At 36.6% G+C, this 991-nt stretch overlaps 1 protein-coding gene across 1 annotated transcript; it reads left to right on the forward strand.

Moving 5' to 3' along the window:
- The first annotated feature begins 223 nt into the window (after positions 1-223).
- On the forward strand, positions 224-412 carry LOC102006314 (keratin-associated protein 20-2-like). The gene has a single exon (XM_005375638.1). The coding sequence runs from the start codon at positions 224-226 to the stop codon at positions 410-412; it is 189 nt and encodes a 62-aa protein (XP_005375695.1).
- The last annotated feature ends 579 nt before the right edge of the window (positions 413-991 follow it).

A 991-nucleotide genomic window follows, 5' to 3' on the forward strand; every position in this document is an offset into this window, starting at 1 on the left:
CTGACATAGCAACAAAATCATCTCTGTTATGAGGACCTTGTTTTCTTTATACGCACACATTTACGTCATCATCTGAAGCTCACTGGTCAGATAATAGGATGTTACACTTCCTGTGGTTTCCCCACCCACCTCCAAGGACATATAAAAGGCCCCTGTGGATAGTGACATCCAGACCAAGACACCAACTTCCAGATCCTCAACTGAACATTCCACTCCTGAGACCATGTGCTACTATGGCAGCTACTCTGGTGGCCTGGGCTATGGATACGGTGGTCTAGGCTGTGGCTATGGCTGTGGCTATGGCTATGGTGGCTATGGTGGCTATGGTGGTTATGGTGGCTATGGTGGCTATGGCTATGGCTGTTGCCACCCCCTGTGCTGTAGAAGATACTGGTCTTATGGCTTCTACTGAAATATCTCCACAGAGCTCAATCTATTAGCTATAACCTCCTTTCATTAACTGAAATTATCTCCAATATTCCTCTCATAAAAAAATTTTAATATCTTCAAAAACAACTAAACTCTCCCAAAGTACAATGCAGCATGCCATTTTAATTTATCCATATCTTTCAGATTCTGTGGTAATTGTAGAAAAGTTGTGTGTTATTATAACTGTATATAAAATGTGATCAATTTCACTGTAATTTCTCTGTAAAACTGTATTATTAAATAAATTATCACCAATATGGCTTTGTTACAGTTGTACTACAGTATGTTGTTCATATGTTTTTGCACTTGTGTATGTTGTGTGTGGTTATAGTGTGGGATAGAGAAAAAAGACAAAAGAAAGTTGAGAGAGAGATGAAGCTCTTTAAAAATAATTAAATGTCTAAACCTGAATGAGGTAAAATATTAGTCCTTTTCAAAAGATCACACAATTTGTTTCTCCATATCTTTTAATCTCCTTACCATTTCTGTTTGTTTGTGTTCTTCATCTAAATTTTAAAAATAACTCTTTCTACAATAATATCTATATCTATATCTATATCAG

This window comes from Chinchilla lanigera, unplaced genomic scaffold (genome assembly GCF_000276665.1).
Source record: "Chinchilla lanigera isolate Chin_1 unplaced genomic scaffold, ChiLan1.0 scaffold00006, whole genome shotgun sequence".
Classification (NCBI taxonomy): domain Eukaryota; kingdom Metazoa; phylum Chordata; class Mammalia; order Rodentia; family Chinchillidae; genus Chinchilla; species Chinchilla lanigera.